Source organism: Castor canadensis, chromosome 11, assembly GCF_047511655.1.
Source record: "Castor canadensis chromosome 11, mCasCan1.hap1v2, whole genome shotgun sequence".
NCBI classification, from domain to species: Eukaryota; Metazoa; Chordata; class Mammalia; order Rodentia; family Castoridae; genus Castor; species Castor canadensis.
In genome coordinates this window covers 68,170,431-68,189,098 of record NC_133396.1, presented here as the reverse complement: position 1 = coordinate 68,189,098, position 18,668 = coordinate 68,170,431, and the positions used below count along the sequence as shown (strand labels likewise).

The window sequence follows — 18,668 nt, the reverse complement described above, 5'->3', positions numbered from 1 at the left end:
AAGCACCTGGACTTTGGCCTTGACCCTTCCTCAGGCCAGCTGCTGCTGGCCATGGGAAGCATCATCAAAGAATAGACACAAAGGGGTACTCTGTTACCACTGTCACTGAGCTGCACAGGGTCAGAGCACAGGAGAGCGGTGTTGCTGGCAACCTAAATTGGAACTGTGAAAGCATTTTTGTAGTGTCATTCCATAGCTCCTTTATCTCTACAGTAATATGTGTTGAGGTCTACAGGGTGGGCCTGAACAGGAAGATCACCCTTAAGCAGGTTATAAGAACAGGAGAAGTTGATAGTTAAGCCATAAAATGGGTCCAGGGCCAAGATAAAAGTCCCCATGCAGAGATAACTGCCCATTCCTGCCTTTCTTTGTCTCCTTCTGTAAACAGACTTCCCAACACAGGTCCTCCACTGCTCCCGCCTAAACAGCCTGATCCCTAGTCCCCAATGTGAGGCCACCTATTAGCACCCAGCACATTCACCTTAACCTGATCCCCTGCACTGCCCAATGAGAACCCTGTAATTTCACTGATGGGGCCCAGAATTTTGAGTGTGAGCTCATTTGGGACCACCTGCATCAAATAAAGTCTGTGTTCTTGTTCTCCTATTTCTCTGTCGCTTGGTTTCTCTTCGGACAATATTTCTGCTACAGGCGAGGGCCTTTCCAAGTGCTGGGACACAACGGTGAACAGGCAGGCATAAGTCAGTGAGCTCACATGGACATACTTGCTTGAGAACATGGGAAGAGACAAACAACAAAACAGATTAGACATAAACATAGACAGTGTGTCTGGAGCACGAAGTCATGTAGGAAAAAATGAAGTAAGCAGGTTACGGAGAAAAACCAAGCAGGAATACGGGAGGAAGTTGGCGTGGGAATGAGAGGGAAGCCAGGTGAGAAGGGACAAAAGCCTGGGAGAAGCTAGAGAGCAAAGTTTGCATTTGGGGGAGGCCGAGTCAGAGTAATAGCATATGAGTTTAGAGAGACAACATGAGGCATGAGGACAGATGTAGAAATGTCTGAGTGAGGCAGAAAACGACAAGAAAACTGTGGTGGTAGCAGAGAGGCATGACCTGCGTTTTTCTTTAAAAGTTGTTTCTGGCTTCTGAGTTAAAAATAGTCCATTTTGGGAAAAGAGTGAAAGCAGAGATGGTAGCCTGGGACAGATACAATTTCTCAATTTTACTTCATTATTGATCGCCTCCCCAGCACAGCCTGCTCCATGAAATTTTAGCAGCTCAGATATTAATTACTGAGTATATCTGATTTTGTACTGAATGCATACCTGTACTCCACACACGAAGTGAGTACAACTTATCACATCCCCCAACAACCAACTTGCACTCCTTTGGGGCAATATCTTTTCTGTTAGTGTATGCTCGTGGTGGTAGCCCTAGAGGATTGAGATCTGTTTACTTCCTTGCCTCTCTCTAAGAGCTTACAATTATAAAACTTAAAACCCTGGAGCCTGGCATAATGGGGCACACTTGTAATCCCGGGAGGATGGCAAGTTTGAGGCCAGAGCACCTACACAGAAAGACCTAGGTCAAAAAACCACAGCAAGACTCTATCTCCAAAAAACAAAACAAAAATTAAGTCACCCTGGGAAGAAGTCTAATATATATGACTTTATCACTCAGAACATGGGCAGAGAAACATCAAAGTGTCTAGTGTTTTTTTTTTCCCCCTAAATGCACAAAATTCAAGGAAAACTTTAAATATTGAAGTAGTTTCGTTGTTTTCTATGGGAAAGTCTGAGATTATATTAAGTTCTTATTCTGTGAAAAGCTTGATGGTGATGATTCCTAACAGGTGTGAAAACCCTCAAATTAGAAATGATTCCAAAAGATGCTCAGAAAATGCATTCTCTGTGAAATGTGCATATATTAATGGTATGGGAGAGTATCCATTCGTCTTCCACATTTAGCTGGAAAGCTCTGTTGTTCAGCTTGTATCTCTAAGGGTAATTAAAAAATAACAGATGCTGATTTTTATGGTTTTATTCTTAGTTTTAAGTAAGTTAGTGCTTTCTAGCAAAATGTCAGTTGTTTTCCTTCCTTCCTTCCTTCCTTCCTTCCTTCTTCTTTGTCTCTCTCTGTCTCTCTCTCCAGCATAACAATGGGTTTTAGGATCTTTGCCCCTGGAAATTGAAAGGAATATCGTGCTATTGACAGGTAGTAGAAGACGGGACGTGATTAAGTGCATCGTCAAGATCCCTCAGTTGGATTTGATAATAACAGCGTCTCAGAAAGGATTAATAACAGTTTTTAACAGCCAGGTAATTGGAAAGCTTACAACCAATAAAAATTATGTTCAGACTGGAGATGCCAAGGATAAATAATGTTTTGAGTGTTACATGCCTTACAAATAAGGCATTGGGAGGAAAGTAATTTGGAGGTGTAGATTACAGGGAAAATGTGTTAAAAAGGAAGCCATTAATAACTCCAAATATCTTCTAATAGGTTAATCCATAACTTTGACTGTGTATGAAGTAAGATAGGTAAGGATTTTCTTGGTGATATAGGCTGCAAATGTCATTAATAAAAATTCCTGCAAAATTGCTAGATTTTAAAAAATCCAAAATACATCCATAAGAATTGTGAAAACATGAAGAAGGTAAGAGAACGTTAAGCAGGTGACTTCCACCAAAGATGGACACAGGGAAGTAAAAGAGGAAATCATAGGTGTTCTGCTTTGTTCATGAGTTTCCTGACAGCATCATCTTTTCCTCATCTAGAAGTAAGTTCCTGGTTGGAGAGCCTTCTGGCTCTTCAGATGAAAGACTGTCTGTGGGTGGCCATGATAAACAGATTCCACACTCTCTTTGATCTACTTTTTCTGTTTTGCATAATCATTTCCTAGACATCTCCCAAGATGTGAGCATGCAAAAGAAATTGGGGCATTGAGATACTTCAGCTACTTGCTTTCATCTTAGGAGCAATTATGCTTCCAGGGTGGGAGAGCTGCTTAAACCTACCAGCTCCCTACATGGGTCACATCTGTGACTCTCAGCTACCATAGTGCCCAGGGCATACCAGTCACCCAAGAAAAGTTTCCCTGGATAAAACAGCATTTCAATAGCTCTTTCAACAGAGGGAGACTTTACACATGAAGCAATGCTTTTTTTTTTTTAACATGGTTCTATGTTCATCTATTTAGCATTCTTTGAACTACTCTTGTCATTGTAGCTAGCATTGATTTGCATTTCCAAGTTTTGGTAACTGATGTTACCCTAAATAACTAAAAGTGTGAGGTAGTATGAATACTGAAGGGATAAAATAATAATGTGCAAGACTATTATGTGCTCAATCACCAGAGTTATGCACAAGCTGTGGAGATAAGCCTTGCTCAATGCAGACTCTGTGCAATATTCCATGGCAAGATGTTTCAGGGGGAGGAGAACAAGGGAGGAAACACGTGAGATTAGGCCAAGCAGACAGTGTGATGTGTACAGCAATACTCCCATCTTTAATTTTAGTGCCAACTAGGTTTTATCATTCTCCCTTTTATTCACAGATGAGAGTTCTGACCAGCACCAGTATTACAGTAAGTACATAGAAAAGATTGCTAATGACGTCATAGTTACAGTTGTGATGATGGTTTCTGCACAGTTAATCAGTCTCCTTGGAGCACCTGAATGGACTCTGAAGAAAAGGTGTTTCATACATGTAAACTTATGCTTATTGACTTGGCCCAACACTAAGATCACCCAGGCCTTGCTTCCTGGAGTTTAAAATACCTGCTTGAAAACTGGTTACTTCTTAAAAATTTAATTTAAGAGCTTCTCCTAAGTTTTTCTGAGTACCTACTATTAGGCGGTGCAAGAAATGGACACAATTCAGATTATGAGAACAACAAGGAAATAAGGAAACAATTTTATTTGAAACTTGAAAACACCATAAAAATTCTAGTGCAAGGTTGGAATTAGTTTATTCCATATGGCTAATCTGAACAGAAACCTGTGGCAGATGGAAGTCTGCAGGACTTGCTTTTGGAACCCCTGGATTTATGAGAGACGGGGAAACACTGGACTTGTACCCACCGAATGAGTTCCCAGAACCACAGAATGAGAGGCCCGGCAAGGAGCCGGATCCTTTTTAAACTGAGGCTCCATTGCTTACACTGCATTTCGAACACTTTCCAGAAGACGTGAGGGCACTCCAGAAACACGCAGCGCATTCTCTGTGCTCTGGACACTCCGGAGTGGAAGCTCTTGTTTCTGCTCAGCAGTGTGGTTATTATAGGTTCCAGCTATGCCAGCCTGGTGACTTTGGGCAAGACACCAAACTCAGCTTATTATGGACCAGATGATCACTAAGGTCTTTTCTAGACAAAAGTTTTAGCATGCGGCAGAGCCAGAGAACTTGCTTAACTGGTGCCCTGTGCGGCAGAACCAGAGAACTTGCTTAACTGGTGCCCTGGGCCCATGTAAAGAAGTGGTCTCACAAAATTGAGCAGTGGAAACCCTGGCGCTTCCCAGCCGCTGTGCACTTCTACTTTAGGAAGTGGCTCTCACACTAGCTGGTGGTGCAGAGAAAGGGGGAAGTGGGAGCACTTCCTACGCCTACTCTGGGGTACACAACGCCACATTACGGAAGGAGATACATTATAACCCCCAGTTCTGTCATTTTCTCTCAGGATAACTCATGGATTACAGGATGCGATTACCTCGCTCAGCTGAAACGAATTGTCGCCACTACAGAAAGGACCATTATTGTCTGGGATTATAAAGCTCAAGGGACCAGCCAGGTACTGGACCAAAAGAAATAATCAAAAGAAATGAGATTGTCTTTTTGAGATATGAGTGGACCGCTTTCCACAGTGCATGTCAATTGCCTCATCTATAAAATGAGAAGATTTAACTAAACTTTTAGATTAAATTCATTATAAATATTCTGTGATTAAAAGGAAATGTTGTAGAGCTAGACGTGGTGGCCCAGAGTGCTGTAATCCCAGCACTCAGAAGGTTTAGGCAAGAGGATGGAGAGTTCCAGGTCAGCCTGGTCTACAAAGCAAGGCCCTTTTCAAAAACAAAGCAAAAGGGAATGTACTTTCCCTGTAATGTACATTTTATTTAGGAGTTTTTGATTTTGAGGAGAGGGTCATTCTTTTTTTTTTTTTTTTATTTTGAACCTATGGGCACAAGTGATGTTCCCACCTCCACCTCCAGAGTAGCTGGAACTACAGGTATATGCCACCATGCTTGGCTCCTGTTTTCTTTTATATCTTTCTCTGAATCTAAGCATTGTCTATCTTTCTGGTTATGCTTATGTTACCAAGTTCAAAGTCTTTCTCTCCAGTCTATCTTCATTAGGTAAGAAAATTATAAAAAAAAGTCTAATTCTATCAACAAATCTAATGCAGCATCCTTTCCGTGCCTGGAGGACTAAAAAATAATTCCTAACCAGGGTGAGAAATTAAACTTCTTGTGCAATTTGTAAACGATGTCATAACCAACTACAGATGCTGAACTGATTTGAAGGAAAGTAGTTTGTTGCTTAGCATGCTTTCGTATGCTTTGTGCTACTGCCTTATTGGGGTGCAGACCAGGCTTCATTAACTTCTGAACCCTGGGTGACTTTGACTGTACTCTCTTCTCCCTCCAGCAATGCTGCTGTCACGCTTGCTTTTCAGTTCCACACATGCCTCCAATCCCTTGAAAGTGTCTTCTCCAGGCTTCAGCCCCTCTCTGCCTGAACCCCAGGTAGACCATCAAGGCTGGCCATCCTTGCCCTCTGCCTCCTTTAATCTGTGCCTTTTAACCTAGATAGGTTCTGTAGGCCCACCTGCTCTTCCATGTGACTAAGTGCTGCTGGAGAAAGACTCAAGTCACCCAGCTTGGCCTTGTCAGACCCAGGGTCTGCAGCCTAGTTGAGCCACAGGGGCTCCTGCCAGCATCCTCCTTGCCCTGGCCAACTCACCCTCCCATTCTTCACAGCCATTTGAGCATTTCATTCCTCTCCTCAGCTCTTCCCTTTCAGGAGACACATCTGCCCCTATTTTCCTGAGAAAACCAACTTGCCTTCTTTCCAGTTCCAGCCCTCCCACCTACAGCTGTCACTGGAAATCCACCCCAACTTGCTTCTTTCTTTCCTCTCTCTGAAGACAAAATATCCTTGCATCCACACCCCCCTCTCCTCCTGCCTTGCCCAGGACAAGGCTCCATATTCTCTTCCTTCTACATTTTAATGTTCTAAATGGTTCCTTCCTCTCTGCTTCTTTATCTTTCTCTCCATTAATTCAGGTCTCAGGTCAAAGATCACTGCTGACTCTGGGAACTAAAATAGCCTTTCAACTGCACGCAACACTCGAATTCATTTCCTTGAGTGCAGATCCTATTATATGATCTGTCTCGCTCTGCTGTCTTCCCCACTAGCAGCGCAGCTCCGCAAAGTCAGAATCACTGTACAGTTATGCCAGGAACAATTCTTGGCCCATGGCAGGTGCTCAGTAATTATTGTTGAATGACTGAACAAACCTCTAAATATATCAGGCTCTTACTCATTCTAAAGGAAATATAACAAATAACAAAAAAATGAAAGCAAAGTGGTTTTTTCTATGTTAGGTAGAGACTGAGTTCCGGAACAGCATAGCACAGTTAATCCATTCAGTAATACAGAGCCAGCCTGACAAAGGCTTGTGGACTAGTTTTGTATAAACATGGGTGTTAGGATCCTATTTTACTCCTGATGATTCTTTATAAAATATGTGGGACTTGACTTTCTTCATTTTCTTCCCTTCCTCCCTCCCTTCTTTCATTCTCCTCCTTCCCTCCCTTCCTCTATCTCCCTCCCTGTCTCTCTCTCTCTCTCAATTTATGACAGTGGCCTGGTAACACCTAAACTTTTCTAGACTTCTTGTAAATATTTTCTCACAAATCCAAGAGAAGGCTATTCACAGTCACACATCACCAAACCTCATCACTTACCGAGCTACAGGTAGGTATTGTACCCCTTACCCTCCAAAATACCTAAAAAACGTAATGTTGGGCTCACAGTGAGGTTCATTAACTTTATTTCATCAACTTGGATATTTTTTCAAGTTCTTTTATCACTGTGGCACTATCCAAAATGAAAAACATCAGAGAATAAAACTTTAATAAAAAAATAGGGGCCTTCCCCCATGTTGGGGATGGAACCCAGGGCCTCATGCACGCTAAGCACATGCTCTACTCCTGAGCTACACCCAAGCCCCATGAATCCTCTAATTAGAGCAGCGTAACAAGCCTTAAAAGCACTCTTCTGCTTGTAGGAGCAGTATTACATCATAAAGCCCATGGATCACTGCCTCCTGTGTGTGTGTGTTGTGCCTCTGTTTGACCAGCTCTGCAAAGATGACATCCTCCTGGGGGATGATGGTGGCTTTGTGACCAGATTCACAGTAAATAGTGATGACTTTGGACTAAAGCAGGCGAAAAGCAAAAAGAAATTACAAAGTCAGGTCTTAGACTCAAAGAACTTTAAAAGGTAAGTGATTATTTGAGTTGTCCATTTGTTTTAGTAATTGTAGGCATTGCTCATTTATATATCTATATCTATTTAACTCTATCTATCTATCTGTAAAACAAGATGCCAGACCTCAGAGTAGTCATTTGAGAGTCAAAGTTGAACAAGAAATGCTTCCTAAGCTGGGCATGGTGGCACACATTGAAATCCCAGCTCAGGGCCTGGAGAGGGTGTGGCAGAGAGATGGTTTCAGGGTGATCTAACCAATGTACAATGTAAGGCTATTCAGAATTGGCACGATGAATCCCCCTTGTACAATGAACTTATGCTAAAAAAATGAAAAAAACACACAAAAAGAAGAAATCCCAGTTTAAGCAGGAGGATCACAAGTTTGAGGCTAGCCGAGGCTACATAGGGAAGCCCTGTCTCAAAGAAACAAACAAACAAATAACAAAAAAGAAATGCCTTCTGTCTCAAGGAGCTTCCAGGATAATAGGAAACACAGATAAAGCAACTGAGATTTTTAAAAATGTTATTATAAACCAAAACCTACAGGTATTAAAAAGCCAAAATCATGGAAAAAACTGTAAAAACACATACACACACACACACACACACACACACACATAATTATTATTAGTTGAATGTGGAAGATTCTAAACACAAAAGCAATGGATATAGAAAAAGTTTGAAACTAGGCACCAGTGGCTCATGCTTGTAATCCTAGCTACTCAGGAGGCAGAGATCAGGAGGGTTGCAGTTTGAAGCCAGCCCAGGCAAATAGTTTGCAAGACCCTATCTTGAAAAACCCTTCATGAAAAAAAGACTGGTGGAGGGGCTCAAGGTGTAGGCCCTGAATTCAAGTCCTAGTACTGCAAAGAGAAAGTTTGATAAATTTGACCATATGCCAAATAAAACCTCTTGATATCAAAATATCTATTTAAAAAGTAAATAACAAATAAATATTTGACTCAAGTATGACAAATGATAAGTTGATATTCCTTAATAGGTCTTAGAATTCGGTTAAAACTAATAATTCCTCAAGGGAAAAATGAACAAAAGTCATAAGCAGATAACACCCACACCCACACACATAGTGCAAATAAATGGTCAATAAACATTTCAAAATCATCATCAGACAAAAATGTCAATAGTTATCACCAACCGATGAGATACACAATTATGTTCCTTACAACTTCAAAGTCTTTAAAGTTTTTAGAGTAAGGTACATTAGGAGAAAAACATAAATTTGGTATTAGATATGTTTCCTTATTAATCGAGGGAGTACAACTTAAAATCAGACACACTTTTTCACTTGCAGAATTGGAGAAGCTTACGTGGGAAAGTGCTATGAGATGAGTGTTCTCACACACCGTTGTGGTGGGGTGTGAACTGGATCTACCTCGACAGCGGTTGAGATTCATCCAGTGTCTCATAGCATTTATACACTGGGACCCGGTCTCCTGGGTGTTCCAACATCCCAGCATTGTTGCTAATGGCGGTGTCCAGTGTACAACACTGGGGGATGATTAAATGATTCACATTTACACAAATGAGTCAGATACATAAGATAAACATAACACGTTACCTAAATTCCATGAATGAACATTTATGCATTTTGTGTATATTGAATGGAAATATTTGTTGATATAGTGGTAAAGGAAAAATTTCCCTGGGGTTCAGGGTATGGTGCCAGCACAGCACTCGCCTAGTCCCTGGGTGAAATCCTTGGCACTCCAAAACATTATTTTTGTGTGCACACATGCATCCAGTTTTGTATATAACACACACATGTGTTTGTATTTCTACTGGAAGAATACTGAGTGTAAATAGCTAAAATATTATCAGTGATTCTCAGACTTCAGAAAAGTCATTTTCCTTTCCTTCCTCATATTTTTAAAAATCTTTCTATTAGTATATAATGTTATACAGGGAGTTTCATTGTGTCATTTCCATATAAACATATATTGTATTCCAGTTTGGTTCATCCCCTCCATTATTCTCCCTCCCGCCCTTCTTAAAATGACTTTGACAGGTTTCAATGTCTCCTATTCATATGTGTATAGAAAGTACATCAACCATATCCACCCTCCTTTACCCTTTTCAAACTTGCTCTCCCTCTCCTGCTATTACCCTCTCATCATGGCCTGTTTTACATTTCTGACCTTCATTGCTTATGTTTATGCTCATTGTTCAGTGGGAGGTTTACCTCGGTACTTTACCTGGAAATAAATTGCACTTTCATCAGTCTAACCTCCTCTATTGATCTTCCTTACCCTTTTCTTTCTACCCTGTATTGTTCCATACTTTGCACTTGCATTTTGATGTTTCTTGTCCCTACACAGATGTGATGTATTTCAATTTTATTCACTGCTATTTTTTCTTTGTTTCCTCCTCCCTTAGCTCTTTTAATTGTTTCACTTTTGGAAACATGCTTCATATATATGATAATGCTTGTATTTGTAATTGGATCTATCTTCCACATGTAAGAGAAAACATGCGGCCTTTGTCTTTCTAAACTTGGCTTATTTCACTTGACGTGACATTCTCCAGTTCCATCCATTTACCTGTGAATGACAAAATTTCATTCTTCTTTATGGCTGAGTAATATTCTACTGCATATGTATATGTAATACCTATTGTGAATAGTGCTGCATGGGTGTGCAAGTGTCCCCATTATTCCATGATTTACATTCCTTCAGACATGTATGCCTAGGAGTGGTGTTGCTGGATCATACGGCAGATCTATTTTTAGTTTTTGAGGAGCCTCCATACTGCCTTCCATAGTGGTTGTATAAATTTACATCCTTCCAGCAGTGTGTGAGGGTTCCTTTTCCCCACATCCTCTCTAACATGTGTCCTCATGATTTTTTACTTTCTCAAATTTTTTTACAATGAAGATCTCCCTTTTATAATGAAAAATGTTAAAAACACATAATTGTACCTTATTATTCATTTAGCACATATTATTCCTGAATTAGCCTGTACTACTAAGAGCTCAGAACAGATTACAACATAGAATTAAGAGTAGCCCCATTGCTGGAACAGTGATGATACAGCCATTAAGAAACTGGCTCCAATTTCCACGCTTCATGTAGGGGCTGTGTTACTTAGTCCCACCAAGGAAGAGACTCATGGGGGGACTTTTCTAATTTGTCCTGTGTACCATTGGGCCTCTCATTTCAGCAGTGCTGGCTGTTAGAACAGAGGCCCAGACATGAACCTTCTCTCTACAAACATGTGAGCCACTCATCAAAAAATTCCAAGACCCATTCTCCGATTTCTATTTCCATCACCTAGATGTCTGAAATGAGGTTCGGGAACCTGAGGCATTTGAGGATCTGGATATAGTTAAATGAATGCTGATTCACACTGGTTCTTGAATGTGATTATCTGCATGTAGATGACCACCATGCAGATTAAATCCTTCAAGACTTCAAGCCTATATAGGCTGAGCATTGAGACATTTTCTTACACAAGAGAGCCTCAGCTGGGCATGGCACCCGCCTGGCAGCCCAGGCCTCAGGAGGCAAGTGCAGGAGTATTGAGAGTTCCAGACCAGCTTCAGGGAAATAGTGAGATATGATCTCAAAAAATAAAAGTAGGGCTGGCGGAGTGGCTCAAGTGGTAAAGCGCCTGCCTAGCAAGCATGAGTCCCTGAGTTCAAAGCCCAGTACTGCCAAAAAAAGGAGCTGTGTTATTGGGAATAAAAATACAACATTAAAAAATAATAATAGAGATCCCAGAACCTGACAAAAGCAGAGGGTGGTTAAATTCTAGAGCCATGAGAAAAGTTTCTTGAAGTTGACATTCATGGAATTCATTCATATTGACTAGGTGGGGGCCAGGGTAGCAAACACGGGTGCACAGAACATTCTACAAATTAAAGAATGAGCCAGCACCCAGAGTTTGAAATTAAACAAACTGTATCATGGAAAAAGAAACCTCCTTCTCGACTTTAATTCCTTATTGTACAACTGTCATGCTTAAGTCATAAACATATCTATTTCCCAAGTAGAATATGAGATGGATGGCAGGAATTTTACCCGAGTACCTGGGGTACAGTAAGTGAACAATAAGTGTTTGTGAGTGAGGAAATCAACACTCCATCAAATATCAGTAAATGTAGCACCGTCGGGATGGTTTGTTCCTAATTAGAGCAAGAATTTTGACGTAGAGATTTCGGCCTCCAACCTGGGGACTCTCCCTGAAATGTCCTGTGATGAGCAAACCTCTGGCAGAGGGCGCTTAGATCTGGATTTCCCAGTTCTTCAGTGTTGAAAGTATGAGTGGAAAACAGAGACATGTTTTTCAAGTGAGTTAACTCATAAGATATCAGACACATGAAACAGTGATCCATTCCTTTCATCAGAACTTTTTCAGTAGAGCAAGGGTAACATAACCAATGCTAGGTTGAGATTCTTCTAGATTATTCCTATACTGCTGAATTTATAGCTCAAAATTCGATGAGAGTCTTTAAAATTATGTTTCCTTTTTAATTTTGTTAGATTAGGAAATTTTAAATAGCTAAAAATGGAATAATGCATGGGATTTATTGTAACACAGACTCAGGGTTGTGATTCAGTTAAAATCAAATGAAATGCTGAATAGAAAAACCTCAACATCTTGTCTTTGCATGTCTAACATAACATCCTCCCTGTTTTTTCCACTCCCAGTGTTAAAAGGAAGCTACATAATGACTGGGTGATGAAGATCAGATTCATTCAAGCCCTAAATTGCTTTGGGTCCTGCTCCTTAGACAGTGTTCACTCACTGGTTTTGGAATCTATGAAGAGACTTGAGGACAATTTGTAAGTACAGCAGTTTCAATGTGGGAATGTTCTATGGCTTTCAGAACTTTCACACTGATAAGCCTATTATATTCCTGGAAGTTTCAAACTGGTTTTCAGAAAAAAAAAATCAGATATTAGCTACTCCCTTTGCTTGACAAGTTTAATTAGATTTTCTGAAGGAAATGGAAGTCATTCATGCAAATCTGAATCTGGTATTTCCTCCTCCCAGCAATTTTGCCTATTCATTGTTTATTACTGTAATCTACTGGAATAAATCAATACAGCTGTACCAATAACTGTATTTTACAAATACTGTTTTGTTGGTCAGATTTTGTACTTTAAAAATGATTGGTTGGCTAATCGATTCTGTGATTGTGACGTGTGTGTAGCACAGTCATCATGCTTTCTGTGTGAATACCAGATGGTCTATAGAAAGGTTAGTTTCAACACTGTGCTGACTCATTTGCAGTCCATTTAAATATTTAATAATAACTAGAAAACAGACATTGCATTTCAATTTGTTTTAAAATTCCTTACAGTATATGTTATAGCAGATAAGCCTGGAAAATATTATGTTAAGCTAGAGATGCTGGATAAGAAGTTTGCCTACTATATGAGTTCATTAATGTGAAATGTCCCAAAGGGAAAGTTTATAGACACAGGAAGTAGACTAGTGGTTGCCCAGGGCTAGCAGTAGGATCAGAAATCTCAAATGGGCATGGGTAATGAAACTTACTGCTCTAAAACTGAAGAATTTTAGTGTATGGCTAAATTATTTACTCAAATGAAGAATAAATTATACACCAATGAAGATGCCTTAGAAAATGCACAGAGACTTCTGGTTTCCAGTCTGGCCTGTACGGAGCTTGGAAGTTGTCATTTCATTTCAACAACATGTAAAAAACCAAAGAAACCAAAATCTTAGCTCTGTCAGAGAAAAAAGTTCATGGGGCAAGTTTGCTCTCTCAAATTGGGGTCAGGGAGTGGCAGATATTGAGAAAAGCAGAAATACAAGAGTAGAAACAAACCTTTGGGATAACCAGTGCCAGGGTAGAAAGACAAGCTGTCACAGACAAATTCCTAGGGGCTCACCATGGACAACTCTGAGAGCTAAAAACTTGAGGAGCGCCCAGTCATAGGGTACTCCCATGTTTTGTGGGTTCTACCTCTAGGAGCTCAACCTAGGTTCTCATAGGTAACATTGGAGTAAAACCCTTCATGTTTCTGGCAAAGAAGAAAAGGAACAATTTCAAAATATACCAGGCATTCTGTTCTTAACAAGGCCTGCCCTCCAGAGAAACTATGTGAGCAGGGCCTAAACTATTGGGGTTTTATCAGAGACAGCCCAATCTGAGAGAAAGGAAATATTCAACTCCAACCTATGCTAGCTGTCCAGTCCCAGCTAAGGGCAAACCTGAGTAGCACGTGTGAAGTTCATAGTTCACAAGCACAGGCCTCTAAGAGACTGGAACCTAATTGTGGGACTAGTAACCACTGGGCACCTCCCCCTAAACTCACTACTCCATAATTAAAGCCTATTTTCAGCAGTTCCTTTTACTCAGTACATTGTGTCTGACTATCAAAAAAAATGTCGTAGGAGACAGAACAAACATTAGGACGAGTCTCAGAAACGGTAAAGATGTTGGGATGATCAGACAAGAAGTTTAAAACAATTAAGTAGTGATGGATACAGTAGATAATATGCAAGACAGGTGTGTCTTGTAGACAGAGAGATGGAAATTCTATGAAAGAATCACAAAGACCACTGGAGATCAAAAACCCTAACAAAAGTGAAGAAGTCCTTTGAGTTCATTAGTAGATTGGACACAGTTGAGGAAAGAAGCTAAGAACTTGAGAAAATTCCAAAACAGGAAGATACAGAGAAAAAAAAAAGGCTAGAGGAATTGCTCAAGTCGTAGAGTGCCTCTCTAGCAAGCATGAGGCCCTGAGTTCAAACCCCGATGCTTCAAAGAGAGATAGAGATGAGGGGCAGGGCAGAGGGAGAGGGAAAGAGAGAAAATGTCAAAGAACTGTGGGACAAATATAAACATGTGTAATGGGAATAGCAGAAAAAGAGAGAAAAGAAGAGATATTTAAAGCAACAATGACTAAGAATTTTCTGAAATTAAAACCACACATAAATTCAAGAATTCTCAGAACATTAAGAAGAGCAGATACCAAACAAAGAAAAATCAAACTGTATCTAGGTAAATCATATTCAAAATACAGAAAATCAAAGATAATGAAAATATCTTAAAAGAAAATACTTTATAGAAAAGATTTACACCTGATTTTTCAGAAACTTGAAATCTCTGCAAGTAAGAATAGCATGACATGTTTAGTGTTGAGGAAAAAATATCTCAAAACCAAGCAGCCTAGAATTTTGTATCTTGAAAAATTGCTTTTCGGAACTAAAGTAGAAAGCATGGTTGTGCACACCAGCACTTGGGAGGCAGAGTCAGGAAGATTACAAGGAGTCTAGCTTGGGCTACATAGTGACACTCTGCCTCAAAAAAATAGTAAATTAAATTAAAAATAAAGAAGAAATAATACCTCAGACAAGCAAAATTGAAGCAGTTTTCTTTCAGAAGACCCACCTTACAAGAAATATTAAGAGAAGTTCTTCAAAGAGAAGGAACATTACAGAAGTAAGAAATTTGTATCTACATTAAAGAGAAAGAACGTCCAAGAAAACAAATACCTTTTATTTTTCTTAATCTAACAGATAAGCATCCGTTCTAAATAATTAACGATTCTCTGATCATGTATGCATGTATGCACAAGTAAAATAGTAATGGAACAATAAGAGAGGGACAGGAAGGAAGGAGTAGTATTGTTTTGTGATTAGAAAGTACTTAGATTACTCATGAATTTGTATAGGGTTACTGGATTCAGAATAGTTGCAAATGTATATTATAAGCTATGGGGCAACTTCTTGAAGAAGGAGGAAGAGAAAGAGGAAAAGAAGAAGGAAGAGGAAGAAATATCCAAAGAGAGCAGAGGAAATACAATCATATAAAATGCTCAATTAAAACCATAGGAGACAGAAGAAGAGCAGAAGAAGACAAAAATAGAACAAAGAATAAGAGCAATGAATAAAAAACTGTAATAGATATAGTAGATATTAATCCAATTATATCAATAACCACTTTAAATGTCAATAGTCTAAACATACCAATTAGGAGACAGAGATTGTGATAAAAAAAATAAGACTCAATTATATATTCTCTATAAGAAGCACTCTTTAACTATAAACCATATGTAGATTAAAAGAAAAATGATAGAAAATGTGAAAAATACCATGCTGACAATAATCAAAAGAAAATGGGAATAGCTATATTAAGCTAGCAAATTCAGAATAAGGAAAATTATTAAGGACAAGGAAGTGTATTACTTAACAAGTAAGTGGGTCAATTATCTACAAAGACATAGCAATCCTTAATGTGGATGCCCCTAACAACACTGTATCAAACTCCAGGAGAAAAAGACTTGATAGAACTGCAAGGAGAAATAGACGAATCTATTTCAACACTCCTTTATTAGAAAGGGACAGATCCAGCAGGCAGAAAATCATTAAGGACAAAATTCAGCTCAACAATACCATTAATCAACTGAATATAATGGCTGTCTACAGACTATCTCATCCAGTGACAGCAGAATGCACCCTCTTGTGCTCAAATGGAATACTTATCCAAACAGACCACATTTTGGGCCATACTTGAACAAACTGAAAAGAACAGAAACACTGTTTGCTTTTAGATTATATGGAATTAAGCTAAAATCATTAACAGAAAGGTAACTGGAAAATCCCAAATACGTGAAGGTCAAACAACGCACTTCCAGATAACACAAGAGTCCAAGAAGAAATCTCAAGAGAAATTCAAACATGTTTAGAACTAATTGAAAGTGAAAATGCAACTTGTCAAAATTCACACAATATTGAGAAATCGGTGCTTAGAGGAAAATTTAGTGTTGAGCGCTTATGTTAGAAAAGACAAAAAGATATGAAATCAGTCACCTAAGCTTTCACCTTAGGAAAATGGAAGAGAAAAGCAAATAAAATCCAAAGTTAAGTAGCGAAATAGGAATAATAAAAACAGAGCAGAAATCAGTGGAACTGAAAGCATGAAATAAATAGGGAAAATCAACAAAACCAAAAACTAGTTCCATAAAAAACAAATAAAACCAGTAAGCCAGGCTAACTAAGAAAAAAAGAAAGAAGGCACAAATTATTGATACCAGAAATTAAAGAAGGCATGTGAGCTCAGAGCCCCAGGACAGTAAAAGGACAGTGACAGAGTGTTACGAGCAACTCTGTGTCTACAGAGTTCATAACCTGATGAAATGGGCCAATTCCTAAAAAGAAAGAACGTACCAAAACTCAAAAGAAGAAATAAACGAACCAAAAAGGTTTATATTGGGCTAGGGGTGTGGGGCCCAGTGGTAGAACTCTTGCCTAGTATGTGTGAGGCCCTGGCTCCATCCCTAGCACTGAGAGAAAAGAAAGTGGGGCCTAATACATACTGAAGAAATTGAATCAATAATTAATGACTTTCCACAGAAAACACTAAGCCCAGATGGGTTAGCTGGTGAATGCTACCAAACATCTAAGGGAGAAATTATACTTATTTCCTGCACTCTCTTTCAGAGAATGGAAGCAGAGGAAATTCCTAACTAATCCAATGAGGCCATCCTTGCCCTAGTACCAAAACCAGACAAAGCCATTATGAGAAAGGAAAACTACAGACAAGTGTCTCCCACAAACATAGACACAAAAGTCCTCAAAAAAGTGGCAAATCAAATTCAATGAGGTATAAAAAGAATTATATACCATGACTATTGTGGATCAAATGTTTGTCTCCTTCAAAATTCATATGTTGAAATCCTACATTTGGTAGACAGTTTAGGTCATGAAGACAGAGTGCTCTTGACTGGGATTAATGTCTTTGTAAAAGAGACCCCAGAATGCTCCCTAGTTTTCTTTTGCCAAGCAAGGTTTCAAGGAAAGAACAGCTGCGTACAGCCTGGAAGAGGGTTCTCACTGGACCTGACCATGCTGACATCTGGATTGTGAAGTTCGAGTCCCCAAGAACTTGAAAAGTAAGTGGTTTTTGCTTAAGCCTTCTAGTCTACAGCACTTTGTTACAGCTGCCTGAACTGACTGAGACAAGGACCATGTTGGATTCATCCAACATGGCAAAGCTGGTTCAGCAATCAAAAGCCAATTATTTCTCCACAAAGACTTCAGAATAAGTTAATCCATCCTATCCACAGGAAAGAAAAAAAATTACACAGTCATATGAAGAGGTGCATAAAAAAATTCATGGACAAATCCAACACCGTGATAAAAACTCTCAAAAACTAAGAGTAGAGAGAATATCCTCAACTCGATGAATGTCATCAACAAAAACTTCCAGTGCAAAGCCTGGAGTTCAAATCCAAGACCACCAAACCTTCAGCTAACATCATACTTAGTGGTGAGAAACTGGAAGCTTTCTCACTAAGATTAGGAAAAAAGAGAAGATATCCCCTCTTTCCTCTCCTTTTCAACATCATACTGGACATCCTAGCTAATGGTATTCCATTGACAAGAAAATAATATAAAAGATACACTAAATGGTAAAGAAAAACAAAACCGTCTTTGTTCACAATGCTATCATTGCCTACATATAAAATACAAAAGAACTGACAAAAATAATGTTAGAATTCATAATTAATTAAATTAAGTTTGCATAATACAAAGTTAGTATACAAAAGTCAATCACTTTCCCATAGTCCACTAAAACAAATGGAATTTCAAATTAAAAACACAGTACCATTTACATTAGCATTCAAAACAACAAAACACCTAGGCACAAGCCTAACAAAATATGTGTAAGATATATCCTTGTATATATCTATACAAGGATAACTGTAACACTCTGATAAAAATAAATAAAAAAGAGCTAAATACATAGAAAGAAATACTATTTTCATGAATAGGAAGACTGGGTATCTGTGGGTACCTTGATCTAGAGACTCAATACTCTCTCAAAAAACCTCAGCAATTTATTTTGTGGATCTCAGCAGACAACTTATGGAAGCCAAATGCCTACAAAAAGCAACACAGTGTCGAAGCAGAATAAAAAGTCAGAGGACTGACACTACACGACTTCAAGACTTACTGCACAGGTGCAGTAATCAAGACAGTGTGGCTTTTTGGCAAGAATGTGGACAAACAGATCAATGCTGAAGAGTGGAGCCCTGAACAGACCCACAAAGATATGCTCAACTTGCCTTTGACAGAGAAGCAAAGGTAATAAATTAAAGCAAAGATACACGTTCAACAAATGGCGCTACAACAATGGGACATCCACATGCAAAACAAGCAAACTCAAACCTTAGTCCACAAAAATTAACTCCAAATGGAAAAGAAACCTAAATGTAAAAT

The 18,668-nt window shown here is 39.1% G+C and overlaps 1 protein-coding gene across 1 annotated transcript in view; it reads left to right on the top strand.

Moving 5' to 3' along the window:
• Window positions 1–18,668, top strand: part of Wdr64 (WD repeat domain 64) — a 131,758-nt gene that overhangs the window by 18,342 nt on the left and 94,748 nt on the right. Inside the window, exons 4-8 of the mRNA XM_020174737.2 lie at window positions 2,175–2,278; window positions 3,517–3,546; window positions 4,639–4,749; window positions 7,252–7,466; window positions 12,122–12,256. Of these exons, the coding sequence (XP_020030326.2) occupies window positions 2,175–2,278; window positions 3,517–3,546; window positions 4,639–4,749; window positions 7,252–7,466; window positions 12,122–12,256 (595 nt within the window). The remainder of the gene's footprint in view (window positions 1–2,174; window positions 2,279–3,516; window positions 3,547–4,638; window positions 4,750–7,251; window positions 7,467–12,121; window positions 12,257–18,668) is intronic.